General features: G+C 40.8%; 1 protein-coding gene across 3 annotated transcripts in view; it reads right to left on the reverse strand.

Annotated features, from left to right (window-relative positions):
* Positions 1-19,751, reverse strand: part of PELI1 (pellino E3 ubiquitin protein ligase 1) — a 66,915-nt gene that overhangs the window by 20,307 nt on the left and 26,857 nt on the right. For 2 of the 3 annotated variants that reach the window (XM_063115982.1, XM_063115984.1), the window contains exons 2-3: positions 2,585-2,729; positions 595-724 (exon numbers count right to left, since the gene is read on the reverse strand). In XM_063115982.1, coding sequence (XP_062972052.1) covers positions 595-724; positions 2,585-2,655 — 201 coding nt within the window. In that variant the 5' untranslated portion in view covers positions 2,656-2,729. Of the gene's footprint in view, positions 1-594; positions 725-2,584; positions 2,730-15,254; positions 15,275-19,751 lie in introns of those variants that run through there. The other variant, XM_063115983.1, reaches the window with a different exon arrangement.

Here is a 19,751-nt window from a genome sequence, read left to right on the forward strand (position 1 = left end):
TACATATGGGAGGAGGCGTTCCTTCAGATAACCTGGCCCCAAGCCATTTAGGGCTTTAAATGTTAATACCAGTACTTTGAATCGGGCCCGGACCTGGACTGGCAGCCAGTGAAGCTGGAAAAGGACTGGCGTGACGTGGTCTCGTCGGCCAGTTTGCATAGTTTGCAAAATTCATGTAACAGTGTATCAGCAATTATAAGGAGTGTCCGGTGTCTACAGCCAGTGTGATGCAGTAGTTAGAGTGTTGGGCTTTGGGTGAAGAGATCAGAGTTCAAGTCCCCGTTCAGCCATGAAGTATACTAGCTCAGTGACTCTCCCCACCTATCTCAGCCAGGCTTTTTGCAAGGATAAAGGTGGGTAGTCCAAATGCATGTACACCACCCTGAGCTCAGTGAAGGAAGAGCAGGATACAAGTCTGAATCGCAGTATTAAAAATGTCTATGTCCAGAAGGCGAGATGCGCCTTTCAAAGTAACAGGCCTTGCTTTGGAATCATTAAGCCAACTTCAGTATTAGCATATGCTTTTAATTTACATGGGTATATAAACAAACAAAATCAGGCATTTGGAGATGAAAGCTCATCAATCAAGCTTACCTTTGCTGCCTGAGGCGTACAGGCAATATGCACAGTGCTAGGTTTCACCCCATTTGCTTTGGGCCTTTTAAATAAAGCAAACCTGCTTTTTCTTCTTCCTCTATCTCCATTTGGCAAAGAGCCATTGTACCTGTGGAAGAATAATGCAGGAAAAATTACTCAAGGTTTTCTGAGCTTGGGGGAGGATCTCTGAATTAATCTGCATGTATTATCATTAAACTGGTGCATGCTTTGGCTGTAGTGATGGTCTGTGCCTATAGGAGAATGTAAGAGGAATAGGAACATACTTCTCTAAAAATCTGTCAGGGATGCTTTAAGGTGGATTCCTGCACTGAGCAGGGGTTGGACTCGATGGCCTTATAGGCCCCTTCCAACACTATTGTTCTATGATTCTATGACAAAGCCAATTTGCATTGCAATCTGTAGTTAGGGTGTTGGACTGGGACTCGGATGATCTGGGTTCTAGTCCCCACTTGGGCATGAAGCTGACTGGGTGAGTTTGGGCCAGCCACTGACTCTCAGCCTAACCTACCTCATAGAGTTGTTGTGAGGATATAATGTGGAGAAAAGGAGGGTCATGTACCTTGCCTTGGTCTCCTTGGAGGAAAGGCAAGATATAAATGCAACAAACAAATAAATAATAAAAACAAATTGCAGAAATGTGGACTTGTATTTTCCTACAAAATCACCAGATCATAATATGTTCTCTAATGATTATATCAGAGAAGTCAATAGTTCTGATGGTACATATACACTGAGGTCATTCTAAAAAACACTACAGCAGCCTTCCTCAACCTGGGGCGCTCCAGATGTGTTGGACTACAACTCCCAGAATGCCCCAGCAGCTGGCTGGGGCATTCTGGGAGATGCAGTCCAACACATCTGGAGTGCCCCAGCTTGAGGAAGGCTGCACTACAGGAATGTATGCAAAATTGTCAGTACTAAATAGGATCCTGGTACAAGGCACATAGATTACACATTCTAACAAAACTTTTCCAATTATATGCTTCCAAAGGAGTTATTAAAACAAAAGTATCCTGTGAATATAAAGTGTGACATCAGAACTGATCTTCAGTTACATGCACTCTCCCCACACTTTTCCATAATACTAACTAAAATCATTAATCTTCAGCTATGTACACAAATATCTGTCCCTTCTCACATCACCTCAGACAGGTTCAGGTGAATTATAACGTTAGCCTAGTTGAATTTGAATGCCATACTGCTTCCAACTAAGTTCTTATCTGTAATGTTTGCTGCTACATTATGTAGCATGGAAAAGATTTAGCCGTGGTTTCATTTTCAATTTCTTTTCTTACTAGGAATGTTCCTTGCCCTTGGTCAGTTAGGAGAAAAGAAGAAAGGGGTCCCTAGTGCAAGACTGCACACATGGCTTTCAAAGTGCAGAAACTCTCTGGAAGACATTGAAATCATGCCCAGACTACAGTTTCGTCTGCTGCAAACTCTGAGCCATTGGGCACAATCTTTAGTTCAGAAAGTTTCCTGGGAAAAATAAAAAGAGGAAGTAAAAGGAGAAACTACTGGAAGCTCTGGTCACACAAACCTCCCCAGCAGCTGTATAGACTCATGACCTCCCCTAAGGTTGGGCTTAGTGTCTAGAAGAACAGACCAGTTCTTCAGATCCCATTGTACTGTAAACATCTTAAAAATAAATGATGTTTATTGATTTCAGTGGGAAAGTTAAGCGCATGCTTTAATGTCTCTTACTGAAATCAGTGGAGTTTAAAAGTACTCAACTCTGGCTGGATCATGCCCAAAGACAAACAGCAAGATCATGTCGATATGCCCTAACATCAGGTCTTACGGTAGTAAGTAGTGTGTAGTCAGGGTGCTAGAAGAAATCTTCTTAATTCCAGACTGTATTGCAAATCACTACAGAACAGGAAAACAGATAGGACCAACAAAACAGCTGTTGTCTGCAGGGTTAACTGCAGCCGTACAGGATCTCATTTTAATGCAAACCACTTACCCCAACACAATCAGTTCACCATATTTTACTGGTGCTTTCGATGGATGATTTTCTTGATCAGGCGAAAACATGAGCCTAGTTAATTCCTTTACCTCAAATTCCACTTCTCTGATCAAGAACCTTGGCACACTTTGTTCATTATTTCCTATAGAAAGAGAAAGATGAAGGAAAAAATAGTTATGTCTGCCTATTTTGCTAAGCACAGGGAATTAAGCGAGCCTGCAGTCTGGCCAACAGGGTATTGTTGTACCCACTCATCACTTCATTCACTAAAGTAGCAGTGGGGTATCTAATTTGGTTAGCCCAACTCTTGCTTTGTCTTGACGGCTAATTAAGAGTCACACTTCCAACTTTGCTTCCAAATCACAGCTGGGTTCTTTACAGTACAGCAGGCAAGGAAGCATCTGAAGGATAGCAATACACTTTCTAGTGTGATGCACCGAAGGTTGCATCTGGAACTGGCAGGCTCCTTCTGGGCTTTGGGGAAGTTTTCGGCCTGCACGAATATCTGGGTCAGAACTCAAGCCTTGCTCCAGCAGCCACTGACTATAAGGACATGCTCCATTATAGCTTTAGCGTGCATACCTGCTAAAGCTATCATGTTTGATGTGAGCGCCTGCACACCGTGTTCCCCAACCCTGTGTATATTGCAGAAAGACAGCGTGAGAAGTGAGAAATGACTCTAGTACATGTTTCTGCAGTTTAACAGAAAATGGTTGGCACCTGGAGAAAGTTATATCCGCACTGGAAGAGAGAGAAGGAACAACAGCACTTTAAAAGAATTCTCAAAATGATTAGCCAAACAAAACTTTTCCTAGAGGAACAAACCACACGGCCAACCCATAATGCTCCCACTTCACTATGCAGGATTTCTTCCATGTACCAGAATGTATGGGTCAGTTTTTCCACATTTAGTTATCATTTATAATTAGGACAACTTTTTTTGAAGCATGTTTTACAATAGGGGTTGGCAACATGGCATCTGTGGGTGCACTGGCACCTGCCAATTCCCCTCCCCCTGCCCCCGAGTGTGCCCGTGAGGCTCTTGGTGTTCCTTTCCTACTCACTGCTGCCCTTTCATTTCCTGATCGACACACTTTCTCTACCTCTGTTAGAGTCAATGGAGCAATATCATGCCCTGCCAAAGAATGGCGGTGGCGGCGGCGCGGGGGGTAACCGTATCCCCCACCAAGGACTCTTGGAGCAACAACGTCCTTGGTGGTGGGTGGGCTTAAGCCCCACCAGCCATTTTTGGGCAGGGGACATTTCTACCCACCTCTGTTTAAGTCAATGGAGCTATATTGTTCTATTGACTTGAATAGCGGGGGGCAGGGGGAGAGCAAAAAAGTCCCCTGTCCAAAAATTGCTGGAGCAGGGGGACAAAAAAGTGAGACTACGGAGAGGGGTGTACCCCCCAAATTTTATCCCCACAGCAATTTTTCAAAATGTCAACTGTGCCCATGGGTCCAAAAGGATTGCCTACCCCCTGTTTTAGGCTGTAAAACAGTGGCTAGCATAATTTCAATGACCACCTTTGTTTATTACATCGATCCTTGGCGTTTGAACTGCAATCTTAGTTTCCCAACTGCCCTGACAAACAGGTTTGGCCAAGAAGGAGTGACAAACCCTGGGAGCTGTGTGACTGAACAAGTATTCAAATCTGGATTTCCCATATCCAAATCCAAAACACTGTAACCGCTTCTCTTTGCATACTAGTCACCACCAACATGCAAACACAGAAAGAAAAAGAAAAAAGATTAGACAATTTGCCCCCAACTGGATACATGGGTCAATTTCTTTCGTAGTCAATTTACTTCACGAATAAAAGAAGGAAAAGGTTAAAACAACTTTATTAAGGTAAACAGGATATCATGATCCTAGATTCCAGCACCCCAGAACATTATTCGGACAGCAGTTACAGAGTTGCATGGGCTTAAGAAGAGATCCATTACATATTTGGGTGTTGTTGTTTTTAAATGCTAGGATAAGAGGGTCTTTGTGGACAGAGATAGCCTAGCTACAGTTATCCATGCTCCGATAACCTCTCGCTTGGATTACTGCAATGCGTTATACGTGGGGCTGCCTTTGAAAACGGTCCGGAAGCTTCAGCTGGTACAAAATAGGGCAGCCCGTTTACTAACAGGGACTGGCCGGCGAGATCACATTACGCCAGTCCTTTTCCAGCTTCATTGGCTGCCAGTCCAGGTCCGGGCCTGATTCAAAGTGCTGGTATTGACATTTAAAGCCCTAAACGGTTTGGGGCCAGGTTATTTGAAGGAACGCCTCCTCCCATATGTACCTGCCCGGACCTTAAGATCATCTACAGGGGCCCTTCTCCGTGAGCCCCTGCCGAAGGAAGTGAGGCAGGTGGCTACTAGGAGGAGGGCTTTCTCCGCTGTGGCCCCCCGGTTGTGGAATGAGCTCCCCAGAGAGGTCCGCCTGGCGCCTACACTGTACTCCTTTCGTCGCCAGCTGAAGACCTTTTTATTCACTCAGTATTTTAACACTTAATTTTAACTTAAATTTAAATTTTACTGTTTTAACTCTGTATTTTAATCTTATATCAATTTTGCTGCGTGGTTTTATCCTGGTTGTGCTTTTTATACTGTATTTTGTATTTGTGCTTTTAACCTGTTGGTTGTTTTATTATGGTTTTAATTTTTGTGAACCGCCCAGAGAGCTTCGGCTATTGGGTGGTATAAAAATGTAATAAATAAATAAATAAATAAATTGTGGTAAAATTGCTACCACTTTCTAAACACAGAAGTAGCATTCTGTGACATTAGGAACTATAGCTAGGAAGACTAGGTCTTTTCCCAATGTGTTTCAACTGGGAAGGAAACGGTTTCACAGTATATTTATTGAATAAGGTTATTTTAAAACACAGAATGTGCCAATTCAGAGGTAAAACCAAAACGTTTTCACTTCTGCTCAAATATTGCAACATATTTTCCCTTTCATGTCCTCTGCCTTCCAGCCCTAACCCTACTGAGGAGAGAGAGCACAAAGACCTGCAGAACTTTCAACAGACAAGCATTAATTCGGTATATATTGACCATGCAACCTTTAAATATTTCCCTCTCCTTATGAATTTAGAACTTGTTCACTAGCTGGAAAACCTACAGCATCAAATTTGAATAAGACCTTCTCTCCCCTTTAGCAAAAGGCTGCATTCTGAACGCAGGAGAAGTGAGCGACAGAAAGTCTTTCCATTGGAAAAAATGCATTTAACCCATTTTGAAATGTTTCTAGGGCCTGTTCTGTTCAAGAGGTCACAGGCCGCAGTATTAGATTCTTACAAGTTCAGTAAAAGTAATGTTGCGTATCTTGACACATCCACCCTACAAAATGCATTGCTATATTCATTGGCCAGGTAGTTTTACTTCAGATCTGTATACTTAACCACTGAGATGCCAGTTTTTAAGATGTCAGGAGTCACATGGTTCCCTCTGCCTCATTGCTACCTCTCACACTGCCCCAATAAAGTTAGAGCCCTGAAATTACGTGAGAAGAGTCAACAGCTTTCTAACCCAGGAATGGGCTTCACGGCCAAGTAATTCCAATTGCTTGGGAGGTGTATGAAGCCATGGAGCAATAGAAACCACCACTACTTCCATAGTGGAAGAATTGTGGATTGGTTTATATATTTATTTTATTATTAATATTTCTGTGCTGCCTTATTTGCTAAAACCATAATCTAATTCTAAATCTAAACAATTTAAAACAAGAAAACAACATTAAAAACAACTACATATTTTAAAAGTCTACATTAAAAGCCTACATTTAAAAAGTGTACATTAAACAGTCTTTCACCCCCTTTCTAAAAGTTCAGACAGTCGGGGCCATTTGTAGTCCTCAAGGAAGCACATTCTACAGGAGAAAGCCCTTTGATGTATGCCCTCAAGAAGGCCTCTTCTGCGGACCTTAAGAATTGGACTTATATATGCATGTACCAAAAACACATTCAAATGTTTTATTATAATATACGCAGTTCTGTATTTATGCAGTGTAAAATGGATCCGACATCTCACCAACTTTAAAACCCCTCACAATCAACTCATTCATTAATCACTGCACACGGCTTTCACCACACATCAATGGTCAACAATTAGACTGATTTGTCCATGGCAAAGCCTGCTGCCAAACATAGTACAAACCCTCCCTGCAAGTATTCCATCGCCTATAACCTGTTTTTTGTTACCACAGAAGTATCATCCTGGAAGGTGTTGTTCAGACAGAACTCTCTCTTCTTCCATGACTCACAGCGGTGTTATCTTTTCCAAGTATTTTAACAGGCCAAGAAGCCAACCAGCGAACTATTACTCTTACTCTTGCAAAAGGAATTAGAAACCCATAGGGCAGGGGTGGGCAGAAAGTAGATCTCTGGGTGTTTTGCAGTAAATCAGCAAAGTTTTCTGACCCACATAGCAACAACAAAATTACACTGCTGAAATTAAGCATGTTTGGGGAAACCAGGAGTGGCTGTTTGTTTGGAACAACCATGAGCTTCGTTCGGTTCTCGTAGTCAAAACAAATCCTAGGGTCAGAATCCTTTAATTCTAAGTGTATGTCTTTTGCAACAAGTTAGTGGATCTCAGGGATATAGTTAAAGAAAACAAAGAAAATCCCACAAGCCTGATGTTTGCCCACCCCTGACATGTAGGGAGCCACATGGGTTATCAACGACCCATATATATATGCTTTATCACTTTTAATTTTAGTGTTTCCTACATTCCTTTCTTGGAATAGGCCATAAGAGGGCTGCTACCTAGTAAGGGTAAGAAGACCAGTAAGATAAATGGACTATATGCTCCTTTGGGCTGATCTAACCCAATTCTGGCACCGCCCGTGCCAATTCTGTTGTACAAGTGGACCCCACTGCTTGAGCAACAGCAATTTAGTACTTCTGAAAGGAGTAGAAATGTTTGTTTCTGGAATGGGGCAGATCAACGGAGCTTGCATAAGGGAACTCCACTGACCTGCCCCCTTCCAGAAGGGAGGGTTTCCAGTTGTTTTGGGCCTTGCCCCTGGAAGTGCTAAATTGCTATTGCACAACTGGTGGTGGTGGTGGGCTGCTTGTGCAACAGAATTGGCGGGGCTGGCCATGTGCAGAACAAAAGTGGTAGTGGGCCCATACATGGACAGGCAGGATTGGATACCATCCTTTGTTCCCAGAAGATTGCTTCCTAGGTCAGCAGACCATTTGGCTACCATCAGCAGGGAGTTCTTTAGCTTAACTTGCCAACTACTGTCCTAATTGTGTTCCAAAGACAATAGATTATATTGTATTGAAAACAAGCAAGACTGTCACTTTTACTGGACAGAACAAAAGCAGAGATGGCAGGAAGGTACAAAGCAAAGCAAAGCAAAATGGAAGAAACCATTTCCAGTAAGTTGCATGTTCTTGACTGGACTGAAGGTGGGCTATAGCTCTTCATTACTGAATGCACAGAGGTTCAAACTTGTAAAATACTTTAAAAAGATTTGCAAGTGAATACATGTCAATAATTTCTCTCACCAGCCTATCAATGCAGACTAATGCTTTGCCTCTTTAAAGGCTATCAAACAGTATGAGCATAGGCAACCTGGTGCCCTCCAGATGTTTTGGACTACAACCCCCTATCTTCCTTCAACATTGGCCATGCTAGCTGGGAGGTGTAGTCCAAATCACCTGGAGAGCACCAGGTTGCCTACCTCTAGAACTAGTAACATGGGCTTGTTTTCCCACTGTGTTCAGCTCAATTCACATCATTCTATTTGATTACACAACAACAAAGTCAACATGCTAACATGTCATTTTACAAATGTTTTGTAATAAGGGAGGGAAGGATGGATAGCTTATGGAACTACACAACACTGTACACTGGATAATGAAAAGTCTTATGTGGAATATTCAGCTCTGTCATCTAAGCCACCAATTCAACTTCTAAAAAGCTACAACTTCTTCTTTTTTTAGTAGTTTAACCAAGTCTTTATATTTCAGCAATTATCTGGCTCATACAGTACTACCTTGGAATGTCCATCTCTTCTGCATCTTCCCCACCTACCCCAACGCACACACCCCACACATCTCAATTCCCCCCTCCCAGACATGTCCTGCATGCTCTTACTTCAGAGGTCTTTGTATGGCAGAGCTTTAAAAGTTACATTCAGCTTTAAACCATTCACCCAGTGTAAAAAACGTTTAACGATTATTACCACCTCCCCCCCACTCCTTTAGGAACCCAAGGCGGCGTACATAATCCTCCTCCTCGCCTTTTTATCCTCACAACAACAACCCTATGAGGGAAATTGGGCTGATTGTCTGTGACTGGCCCAAAGTCAGCTTCATGGCTTAGTGGAGACTAGAACCCGGATCTCCCGACTCCCAGTCCAACACTTTAGCCAGTACACCACACTGGCAGCAGTAGGTTGTAAGTGAAAGTATAATTTTGACATCAGCAGGGCAAATTTATCCTTTCTTCTGTTTGGAAGTATACATGCTTAGTACCAGTGGCACCTAAAAACATCCATTTTGCCGAACAATAATAATATGCAAAGGAGAAAATTCAGACCCAAATATCTTTTAAAAACATTAATGGCTAATGGACACCACTGAACTTCTATAGCTAATAAATTAATCTAATAATAATAATAATAATAATAATAATAATAATAATAATAATAATAATACTTCGGTACAATTCTGCTGCTTAATTCAGAAACTGGCAGACACAAAGCACACTTTTACCACCACCAATATACAACATTAAGGTATTTTCTCCATTGTTCCTGCTAGATTAGTTTGACATGTCTTTGGGAAGTGTCATGGAACTGGCAGGAGACCATGACAAGGGAGGGGTGTGTGTGTGTCTGTGTGTGTGTGGCATGTTTTGGAAACCATTATTTTACCTACTGAATAAGAAATTGGTGTCAGTACCAGCATGCAACTTTATCCTGCTTTATACAGCTTAACCTGAATGAATTTATCTCACGGATACAGAAGAGGTGCTTGAGCAGGACAAAGAAGGGCAGGAGCAAGGGGGAATCTGGCAAAGGCCAGCCGAAAGAAGGCAGTTTTAACCCGTGAAAGCCTTTGGAGCTTGGCTCTGCATACCTTAGGAGTGCCTACTTTCCTAGGTTGTACCAGCATGCAAGTCCAACAACAACAACAAAACCCCCACTAAAGAATACAAATCAGCATAACACAGCACAGAGGAGTTATTGATTCTTATTTATACAAATTCATTCCCTGAAAGATTCACCAGAGCTCTAGTCTGAGCATATTTCAGACACAATGGCAGGATTTGGATATAATGATAAACTCTCCTCTCCCAGTCTGAACATAAGGAGATTGGAAGCTTTGGGTTTGTTTGTTTTTAAATAACCTCAGTTTATTGTTACATCCACACCTGAAACGATGGCTAATCTTAACTATGCCATGTTGAAACAAACCCGCTTGTTGTGGTTTGGATGTAACAATCAAGTTGTGATTAATCAAAAACAAAAGTGAAAACTGATGATCTCAAGGCCATATCAAAGATGGATAGGGGAAGGAAGGAGTGAGTGAGCCTAAGCCTCATTGCAGCCCATCTCCATAACGATAATCCCTAGTTTATTATAATGTCTGAACCCAGCCAGTATGCGCCTTCTATTGGGCCAATCCAGGGTTAAGCAACCTGTTCTGGTGGCTCATTGGTATATTCTATTATAAATAATGTAATATATAAAAATGTATTGCTTATTGTCACTTGCCCAGAGCTTTTAGGTTAAGCCCAAACACAAAACCTAAACAAAATACATTAAAAAACAAAACAAAACTCAGAACATTTTGCAGTTATGAAAAAGCAACAGCCGATCCTCCTCTGAGGAAACCACAACACCATCCTACAGATTATCTGTGATGTTCTCAACTTCCCCCACACAGTGTCGTGTCTCAGAATTACAAGGATCTTTTTTTTTCTTTTCTTTTGCACAGGCTATTTTAAAACTGCCAGTGTGACATTGCCATCTACCTTTAACTTCCTCTTTGCCAGAGTAGTTCTGCTCTGTGCAGTCCTCCCTTTCCCTCATTTGCCCCCCAGTCCTGCTAAGTCTTGAAAGAACAATACAAGATACTTTCTAAATTTGTACAATTGAAGAATGCAAGCCGGTCATGCACCAACAATAGTAGGGAAGTGAGGCAAAGGTCCGGGTTTGTCTTAGCATTGGGCAATTCTCTCAAAAGGACATAACAGCCTGACAAGTTTAAATGGAAAGTTCATGAGTCCCATTTAACTCCCCTAGTGGCATCTTCTAACACCTACCCTCAAGGAAGGATTAGAACCGTCATAATATGGCACCTCTAGGCCCATACCATCCAGGTAGTTCAGAAGTATACTGTGGCTGAAGGTTTCGAATGCTGCTGAGTGGTCTGTGGAACCAAGAGGAACCTTACCTCCATCTTGTTCCCCACACAGATAGTCTACCAAGGCGACCAACATGAAATGTTGCAAAACCAGGCCTGAAGTTGGATTCAAGTGGATCCCATCATGGGCTCAAGTATCCTGCTCAGAAAGGCAAATTTGCAACTTGACAGTAATTATCCAATTTTCTTTAAACTAAACCCCTCCTTTTTGAGAAATCCTCTCTTGAGACAAAGACCTGGTTCACACATAATGCTAAAGCATGAGTGTCGGATTCTGAGTTATTGTAATGTGCGAAGGCAACTGTGCTAATCATGAAAAACAGAAAAGGAACCCATGGGTTGTTGTTGGGTTGTGAACTCTGAAGTGGCTTGGTTTGGGAACCCTTAGGTTGTTGTCATGCATGACCCCAAAACCATGTGTTGTTCATCATTTTTTTCACCAGCTATAGATGCGGTGGTGGGCAAGAGTAGTAAAAAACAAAAGAAGAAACACCTCAGTGCATGCCAGTACTACAACATTGCAAAGGCATATGGGATATATGGAAGGAGCAGGCAAAAGATGAGGGAAACAAACAACCCAAGGATTGAGAAAACAAACCATGGTTTGTTTGATCATCTGCCAGACAAAGCCTGGTTAGGGTAATAAACCATAGGTTAACTTTTTGTTAAATAAACTATGGGTTAGTGTTCTGTGAGAACCAGGTCAACATATGTATATATTGAGCTTTCTTGGCAATTTTCCAATCTTACATGCATGTGATCAATCCAATACATAAATCCGACCTCCATCTCCCTAGGGAGTGGGAGAGAACATATCCAATGTACTACATTACTTTCTGTGTCTGAAATTTCTACCCTTCAGTTTGTGTCTGAATTTGTTCTTTTCAGTCACTATATATTAGTCCTGCTGGGGTTGCCACTGTGTTGAGTTTTCCCTCTTCCTCTAAGAAATATTTTTTTGGAGAATCATAGAATCATGGAATAGCAGAGTTGGAAGGGGCCTACAAGGCCACTGAGTCCAACCCCCTGCTCAATGCAGGAATCCACCCTAAAGCATCCCTGACAGATGGTTGTCCAGCTGCCTCTTGAAGGCCTCTAGTGTGGGAGAGCCCACAACCTCCCTAGGTAACTGATTCCATTGTCATACTGCTCTAACAGTCAGGAAGTTTTTCCTGATGTCCAGCTGGAATCTGGCTTCTTTTAACTTGAGCACGTTCTTCTGTGTCCTGCACTCTGGGAGGATCGAGAAGAGATCCTGGCCCTCCTCTGTGTGACAACCTTTTAAGTATTTATGACCCTATGTCATAATGGCTCTCTTTTATCAATTATTAGACAATAATGCAGAGTGTGGGAGAACTGGGTAAATTTGACTAAACATCAGTAAATGTACTGATGTATAGTACACTGGGTAAATTAAACCTCACATTATGGAGAGACGAACTCAATATGGGGTTGCATTTTGAGCAGCAGACCTCTGTTTATCAAAACATGCTGCTCCACCTTTGCTCTGAGATTTCAACTTGATTCCAGACCCATTTTAATTACTCTTATATTTTACCCATAGAAGAATGTTATCCCATTCAAGACAAAAATAAACTAAAACAAGACACACAACCATACCTTACACAGAGCTCATGCAGGAATGATAAGACATGAACAACACAACGCTTGAACATCCATGACATTATTTTCTGTAACACATGTAGGGGAAGCATGCTAATGAGTTCCTTGGTTTTGTGTATCTCCTTTTTTCATGGCTCAGCCTAATATTTACTTTATATAACTTAAAACATGGATTTGTACCTGGTCTTTCAGAACGTAAGTAGCAGCATTCACACAGCTATGTGAAGAACCAAAGAATTATGTTTCCTGCCTTCTAACTTTGCAAACATTCTCATGGAGCGGGAGAATTGGAGTGGATTTCTGTGGCTCAGTTTCTTAGCTGAACTACAGGAGTAAATCACCCCACACTCAAAATAGAGTATGTCAAGACTACTGTATATGGTGCTGAAACCATTGCATTAATAGTTCATGTACAGCAACTTAGCAATACTTTGGGTACTTCCCTGCATATTATGGCTTCAGTTCAACTCCACTCATCTAGGTTGAGTAGTTGATCTTGAAGGTTGAAGACAAACTTTTGTAAAGTGTGGTGGAAGTGGTTTCAACATACGTTGGTTGAATTCCATGGTATTTGTTTTCAGGGCAGAGAAGGTTTGTTCAAATGATTTCCACCATATTTAAAACGAATGCCTGCCCCCTACACTATCCCCCTCCCTGTTTAAGCAGGATGACTCACATAATCGATTCCATAGCACATATTAAACCACTGTAATAAAAAGTACGTTCTAAGAAGAGACCTAAAGTATTATAGGCCATAGAGGTCTGTCCAATGTAAGGAATAATTTCATAAAATAACCCAGATTTATTTACATTTATTTTATTTAATCCATTTTTACCAGTCTTTCGAGACCACAGCCTTCCCAGATGGCTTAAGCACGGCACTGAGACAATGTAGGAGTTATTCAGGTTACATGAAATGGAGAAACAGTAACTAGATTTTGGAGACTACAATTTTTGTCCCAGTCCCTCTCTCTGTACATGTGAACATATGATTACATTATTATTTAAAATATGGTTCTTTTTCTCTGTCACCCATAAATGGGATGTAACATTTATGACAGTAAACAATGGTTTATAGGATTATTTTCAGCAGGGATGATAAATTCGATTGTAAAGTTTTCAACAGTTTTTGTTAGCCTTCCTAAAACAATAAAATTGCTCAAAGCTCCACAAATATGTACAGATATCAAAGCATAATCTTTTAAAAGACCTGGAGCTGTTGGAATGCAGTATCTATGCTTTTTGGAGTCCCCTCAGCCCAGGAAAGAAGGCCCTGGGTGAAATCTCTTGCAAAAGCCCACCTTTCAGAAATCAGCATGTGCACAAGATTCATCAATGGGGTGTATCAATATTAATCCTACTTAGAGTAGACAAATGGAAATGAATGGGACTTAAGTTAGACTAACACTGGATACAATCCTTAAGACTGAAGGGCCACAGAAATAGCTTTACCACTGCCTTTATAGAAGTGTGTGTCTGTTTTCTCTGCTTTTCTGGATCTCCCTGGGTTTTTTTCTCTCCCTTAAAAAAATTGATCAATTTGTCTTTTTTCTGAAACATGCATGCTTTTCTGCAAACAGGAAGGTTCCGATAGTCTACTTTTTACAAGCACAACAGCATGAGTATGCACATGCTGCCCTCCTCCATTAAGCAATCCATGCACACTTGTGTTTACAATCTTCACAGTTTAAACTTTAACGGTTAAAGTTTAACCCATTGATATTCTCTCTTGCCTGTGCACGCCACTAAAGAGCAAGCAATTCTACACACCTCTGCCATTCTTTCTGAGTTTTCCCTATACACCTATACCTTGTGGCTTCCCTTCCCGACACCCACACCCACACCCATACTGTCTCTTCTATAACTAGGGATTTATTCACTTGGCTTCATTCAGAAATCCACTATCTCAGAAATTAAATATATTATGAAAATTCACTAGCCACAACCACAGCAGAAGGGGCATAACCACCAATTCTGACAAAGACAGGAAGGTTACCGCAACTATTTAGATAGCCATTCATTGTGTGATAGGGAAAAATAGTGCTTCTAATACTCATGAACTAGGCATAAACTTTAGCAACATTACAAACTTTTTTAAAAAAAAACCTGATATAATATTTCAAATATATCTGATGAGTTTTGTAACCTGACAGATTGCAGTTTGCTATGTCTCCCAGTCATCAATGATAAAAATCTTTTTAATGCCTTTGAAATATGATTACACATATGTATCACGTGTAAATTTGATTACACATATGATTACACGAGCCAAACACAGCAACGTACTTCTTCTTTCACCGCTAATTGCAAGCAACAGGTTCTCTTATACCAGTAATACATATTCAGATTTAAAACACACACTTTTTTTTTAAGGGCTATATTCCCCTCCTGGTTTTGCAAGTTCCCTTGGAAGCATCCAAAAATCAAACAGGCATGTAGCTGCAACGCTAAAGACACTTAGAACTCATGGCCAATTTTGACAGGATTGTGTAGTTTTATCACTTAAAACACTCTTCAGTTCTGGCAAAAGAGGAGCCTATGAAACAGACTTCTGTTTTCAAATCACCTTTTATCTTAAAATGAATATTATAAGCTATTCTTTGTGCGCTTATTGTACAGAAATACAATATTACAACAAAGATCCCAGGACCAAGCACTTACCAGGGTGCCTTCTTACTCTCTGTACTGTCTCCACAGCACCTATACACACATATCCACAGTATGCTGGTATAAATGAGGCGGAGTCAATCTCTTAAAATCAGTGAAAAAGCGAGATCAAATCCACAGGTATGCTTCAGAAAGCCAACTCCCAAAGCTTGAGTGTGTCTTTCTCTGTATACTTTTACTTCAGCCGCTCGGGTTATACATTCTGGCTTGAAAGGAGGCTGGCCCGGAGTTACGCAAGCTAGGTAAACACTTGGCAGCAGCCCGATCCCATTGGCTGGTTTCAGAACTGGCATCTTGCTTCCCTTCCCAAAATTAGTCGCTGATTCCAAAAAGGAAGAAAAGGAAGTGGAGGGAGGGAGGGGGTATACAGTTTCTCAAAGACGTTTCACTGAATCCCCAGAAGCTTGTCAAGATAGGAGTCTTGAAGAGAGACTGTTCTATTTCCTCGTCAGCCTGCATTACATAACTGTACTGAAACATGCTACTCTACTCTTTCTTTTCATTTTAAATTAGCATTTACTAGATCAACTAGCTTTTTTCACCTCCCACATCATCAATGACTCTCTCATGCAGCAGGTATTAGATGAACAGTTGCAGAAATGCTTCCGGAACAGGCCGTCTTGAATCAGAGGTACATCACGACATTCATCCATTTCAATAAAGATGCACACACACCTAGTGATATCAGCTGTGTGCCCACCCACTTTTACAGACAAACACCTGACATTGGGGTACCAAGTCTAACTTAGTGCTCTAAGTTACAGGAACTGAATGCTCAGCTTCAGTGCATCTGATTTCCTTAAATACAAACGGGAAGAACTTTTGGGCCAGCCTAGGATGCCCAGGCCGTCTACACAAGAGTAATATGACGAGGAGAGTCAGTGGACTAGCAGTGCTGGATGTAGGCTTACCCCTAAGTATACAGGTGAGCCAGGGAGGTCAAAAGGAATCTGCCTTTTCCCAGGATATTTCTGCATTCCTCAGTTGTGCACCATGGCACCAAACCAGCAGCAAACTGAACCAATCATTCACAGAACTGGGAAGCAGTCCCTGCGAATGCTTGAAGTTGATTTTTCAGACAGCACTAAAAAGAAATGGCTCTCGGCTAACCTTAGAGGAGATAGCATGGCAAATCCTGCCCTATATCCACAGAGTTCCGAACGGAGCATAGGGAAGATAAATCTCTAAAATATACAAGGCTCAACCCTGCATTTTAAGGCTCTCCAAGTCAAAATTTACACTTGCAATTGAGTCAGAAATCTTGGAGCAGAAATATTATTTTGATATAATTTTATTTAATTATTTATGCATTTATATACCGCCTCATAGTCGAAGCTCTCTGGGCAGTTTGCAAAACTTAAAAACAGTAAACATTAAAAACCAATATACAAAGTTTAATAACATAAAAAGCATAAAAACAACAGCTTCACACCAGCTTCATCTTTTATCTGAACAATAACTGGACATTATCCAGATAGTATTTGCTCCCCTTAGTCCATCTTATTGAGAGCATACATGCACACACTTTTAAAATAACAAAATAGTAAACTGGAGTAAGTTGTCTCCCTTCAATTCAGCTCTAAAAAGACAGTCTGTATCTTAAAGGAACGCCAGAGCCGCTTTATGTGCTAGTGCCCTGCAGGCAGCAAGCAAACTAAATGAAAGCTATTACCATGAAGTATAAGTGCAGTGTAGCACATTAGATTCCTTGTATGAATAAACCCTCAATTAATCTGGAGTAATGCCAATGTAGTCAGTAGGAATAAACCTAATGTTTCTTCATCCTGCCCCCCAGTAGTCAGTATCTCCTTAAGGAAGACAAGTAAAAATGTCAGCCTAAATCAGAATGGAAATAGATCTTGCCTACACCCACCTGACCTGGGTGTAGATGATTACAAGACAATAGAGAAACAGGACTGGTGAGTTAAACTACACTGTAACCTGGGGAACAGCAAAATATGGACTTGCTATATCTGATTTGTCAAGGACACATACACACAGTAGACCAGAACTCTCAAGATGAACCTTTCAGAGACGTATAAAAAACCATTTGCTATGACAGTGTTGTAGATAAGTAGGTAGAAAACAAAACAAAATAACTGTATTTTAAAACTTATACTCCACATATTTAAGAACATAAGAAGTGCCCTGATGCTGGAGCAGACCAAGGGTCCATCTAGTCCAGCACTCCGTTCACACAGTTTCAAGAGAACTCAACAATAAAATGGCCAAACAACATATAAAATAAAAACTCAACTGTTTATAAACCAGTAATAATGGAAAACAACATAGATAACTGAACAAGACCAGAAATTAAGCAACAAAAACAACAGGTTAAGCAACTACCAAAACAGGGAACAGCAGTAATCTAACCACTTGCACAGATCGGGTCTTAAAAGATTAAAAAAGAATAAGTCCTGAACTGATAAAACAAAAATATAGAGTGAACATAGGGTTGTACAACCACAACTGTTGCCCATAAAAGTGAAGCTATCGACAGCATTAAAACAAGCATAGCAAGAATCATGATTGTACAATTCTATCCACCATAACAATCTCGCCCTGTTACATCTCTTGAGTATTTCACTTCCGTGTGTTAACCCAGAAAATAGAAATGCAAATAAATGTGATACCTTCCTTTTGCAATGGCACAATGGAAGACTCTCCAGTCTTCAGAAGGACTGCTAATCTGCCATCAGCAAATTTAGAGGTGTGTGTCTTGGGAAAGAGTAAACTTTTACAAGTTGTTCCCCAAGTAAAATGACTGTAAACACTCACTCAAACCAGTTCTTTTTGGCTTATTTTTTCAACTATACTTCCAAATCAAAATTTCAAAAGACTGGCAAGTTTCTAGTTCTCTTGGAAGTATGATTTTCCATTATAACTATAATACTGGATTTGGATGTCCCCCCCCCCCCCCACTCCCATCACATGTATGACTTAAGCTAATAGCTTGGGGGTTGCAGAAATAAGCCTAAGACATAGAAGAAAGCAGGTTCTACAACTAGTTGAAGCCAAGGAGGTGTTTTACCAGAACCTTTTCCCTCATTCCTAAAGCCCCATTCCTCCTTTTGCTCTACTATTTCACCATCTTGCTAGGACAGTAATAATGTTTCTAATTCTACTGGCGTTTCTAATTCTACTGACGTTGGACACCACTTGTGTCTAACAAATACAAAACTGGAGGTCATTGCAAGCAAAAATCTGACATTACAGAATTTGGGCTTTTGACACTGAAAAAAGATTCTTGGGTAATATAGAAAAGGTTTCAAAGCAGCTCATCAGTCCATAGTGAACTTCCTATAGTTCAATATTCTTATGTACTCTGACTGCACTGTTTAAACAGAGAAGGAAAGTTTTAGGTGGCATCATTATCATCACACTGTAGTGTTCACATAGCACACTCAAAGGGGACTTCTGCAGAGAGAATTGTTCTCCATGTTGTCTTCTGAAACTTGACTTCAATGTTTTTTTTTACCTTTCAGTCATCTGAAATAGACACTTGATTTCCAGTGAAAGAAATTTTTAGAAGATAACTTTTATAATTTCTTAGAACTAAACGTTTTATCTACAGTCCTGGAAATGCAAAGTTTAACAAGTTGATACAACTGGTTCAGCATTTTCCTAAGGCCACATAAAATAGCCAGTGATTTTCTAAGGCAAAAAGTAACTAGTAGGCATGATTTTCTAATGCAACTGAGTAAGATATGCTAACAACCATGGCAGCTGCCAATCTAAGCAGTAGGAATGGAAAACAATGTGTGATATCTTCATCCTGGAATTGGTAAATCAAAAATGGGAGAAAAGATGGGATCAAAGTTACTTTAACTCTCCTCCAGTCCTTTTTCCAAGCATTATTCAGTAATGAGATGTAGAAAGGTATATTTGTTTAAACAGCCAGAAGTATTCAATAGTCAAAGAAGATCCCACTGACACAGACTGTCCAGCTTGTATGCATACTACCAACTATCTTCTTGATCACTTTGGTCTAAAATCACCAATGCTGATCTTTGTTTCACTTGCTACATTGTTGAAGTATGCAATGTCTAGGAGTGTTTCCCTTCAACAGAGATACTTGAAAACTCCTTAACTAGTTATGATCTATGATTTAGCCTACTGCTTTCTGTACTTGCATACGCTGCAATATTGACCCACTGCTGAACTGGCTTAACCAGCATTACCTGAACCTAAATTATATGATATGCAGATATAGCAGGTACCAGTTTGGCAAGTTTTTCTGTTGCATCAGTACATGCCGTAAATGTACCACTATCTGAACCATGCGGAGTGCTACTGTAATGGTGCGGCTGGAGGGAAGTGGGAAACGAAGGCTCAATCTCTGTATGGCTGTTAAGCTCACTGGGTGACCTTGGGCAAGTCACTCATTTTTTGCCCAATATATTATACCTTTCTAAAGCAGCCATGACTGCCTTTACATTATTAGCCACTAGATAGTGCTTCCATCATCATAACTGCCCTCACTTTTGTGGT

The sequence above is a fragment of the Elgaria multicarinata genome, chromosome 2, assembly GCF_023053635.1.
Source record: "Elgaria multicarinata webbii isolate HBS135686 ecotype San Diego chromosome 2, rElgMul1.1.pri, whole genome shotgun sequence".
NCBI classification, from domain to species: Eukaryota; Metazoa; Chordata; class Lepidosauria; order Squamata; family Anguidae; genus Elgaria; species Elgaria multicarinata.